The sequence below is a fragment of the Vigna angularis genome, chromosome 1 (assembly GCF_016808095.1).
Source record: "Vigna angularis cultivar LongXiaoDou No.4 chromosome 1, ASM1680809v1, whole genome shotgun sequence".
Classification (NCBI taxonomy): domain Eukaryota; kingdom Viridiplantae; phylum Streptophyta; class Magnoliopsida; order Fabales; family Fabaceae; genus Vigna; species Vigna angularis.
The window spans coordinates 28727985-28729049 of NC_068970.1; the positions used below are offsets into that span (position 1 = coordinate 28727985).

At 43.5% G+C, this 1065-nt stretch overlaps 1 protein-coding gene across 1 annotated transcript; it reads right to left on the reverse strand.

Moving 5' to 3' along the window:
* Positions 1 to 413: 413 nt before the first annotated feature.
* On the reverse strand, positions 414 to 1065 carry LOC108341374 (cytochrome P450 84A4-like). The gene is made up of 3 exons (XM_017579062.1): positions 936 to 1065; positions 720 to 886; positions 414 to 659 (listed from the first exon to the last, which is right to left on the reverse strand). The coding sequence occupies exons 1-3, from the start codon at positions 1063 to 1065 to the stop codon at positions 414 to 416; spliced, it is 543 nt and encodes a 180-aa protein (XP_017434551.1).

A 1065-nucleotide genomic window follows, 5' to 3' on the forward strand; every position in this document is an offset into this window, starting at 1 on the left:
TCCTCTCATAAACTTTGGTATGTTTGTGTTTAATAACATTGTGTGTTTGTTTTCGAACAATCTTAGTCTAAAAACGAGAACTTGTTCAACATAATTAACATGAATGCAAACAAAGCTATTAAATTGATGCAAAAGCATGAGAAAAAAAGCTTGAGGAGGAGAAAAAGTCCTTTCAAGAAAAAATGCAAAAGGGGCCATGATGAGAGTGGCAACTATATGACGGTACACTGAGAGAACCCAATGGCTCATTCCATGCTTGAAAGAAACCATGGTGATGATGTACATTCCTGAGTAACCGAACTGAAGGGACACCATAGCAAGGTAAGGCTTAGCCTTGCGGAACCTGCAGGAAATCTTTGTTTGAGTTATTTTCTCCCTTCCCAGTCACAGTCATTCGTTTTTCAATGACAGAATCAAAGAATTCCATGTAAATCTAACATGGCCAGAGCGGGGAAAAGATCCGAAACATTTGGCTTCCCTAGTAACACCATAACAACGGTTCTAAACTCAACCCCAATAGCAGCTCCTTCTTCTCCTTCCAACGTCTCGCCCCAAATCATACTCATTATTGCATTTGTAGCTGTTAGAAAAGCCAAGTCACCAACGTTTATGGAGCAGCCTATTTTCTTTTGGTAGACATCCCTGATGGATTTCTTAACCTACACTCTCCTATGAGAAAAAGAGTTAGTGAGGTTGGTGCTGCTGACCATCTCACGTACCAATATCTTGCGAGCCTTCCTCCACTGTGGACCGTGAGGCAAAGAGGCTATGTCAGTGCCACCGTACAAGGCAACCAATGCAGCAATGAGAGGCTCCGGGTTGGCAAATATGGTGTCTTGGTCACGCACTATCTCTTTCACCAGAGAGGGTGAACTAACCACCACCACTGTTTAGGTTCCCAACGTGAGCTTGTAGATGGGTCCATAAAGTTGTACCAGCTTGTGAAATTTGAGGTGGGGATGGGTTCCTAGAAAGGGAAGGTAGCCAAGAAATGGAAGACCTGTAGGACCTGGAGGCAAAGGAGATGCTTCGTTGGTTGAATTCCTGAACCACAGTAGCAACCAT

What these genes read in the sequence shown, in the direction of transcription:
- LOC108341374 (XM_017579062.1), bottom strand. Translation starts at nt 1,065, where the DNA reads ATGGTTGCTACTGTGGTTCAGGAATTCAACCAACGAAGCATCTCCTTT. An exon ending in ACCTCAAATTTCACAAGCTG is followed by an intron (nt 887 to 935) that starts GTACAACTTTAT and finishes GAACCTAAACAG; the next exon opens with TGGTGGTGGTTAGTTCACCC. An exon ending in GGAAGGCTCGCAAGATATTG is followed by an intron (nt 660 to 719) that starts GTACGTGAGATG and finishes AGGAGAGTGTAG; the next exon opens with GTTAAGAAATCCATCAGGGA.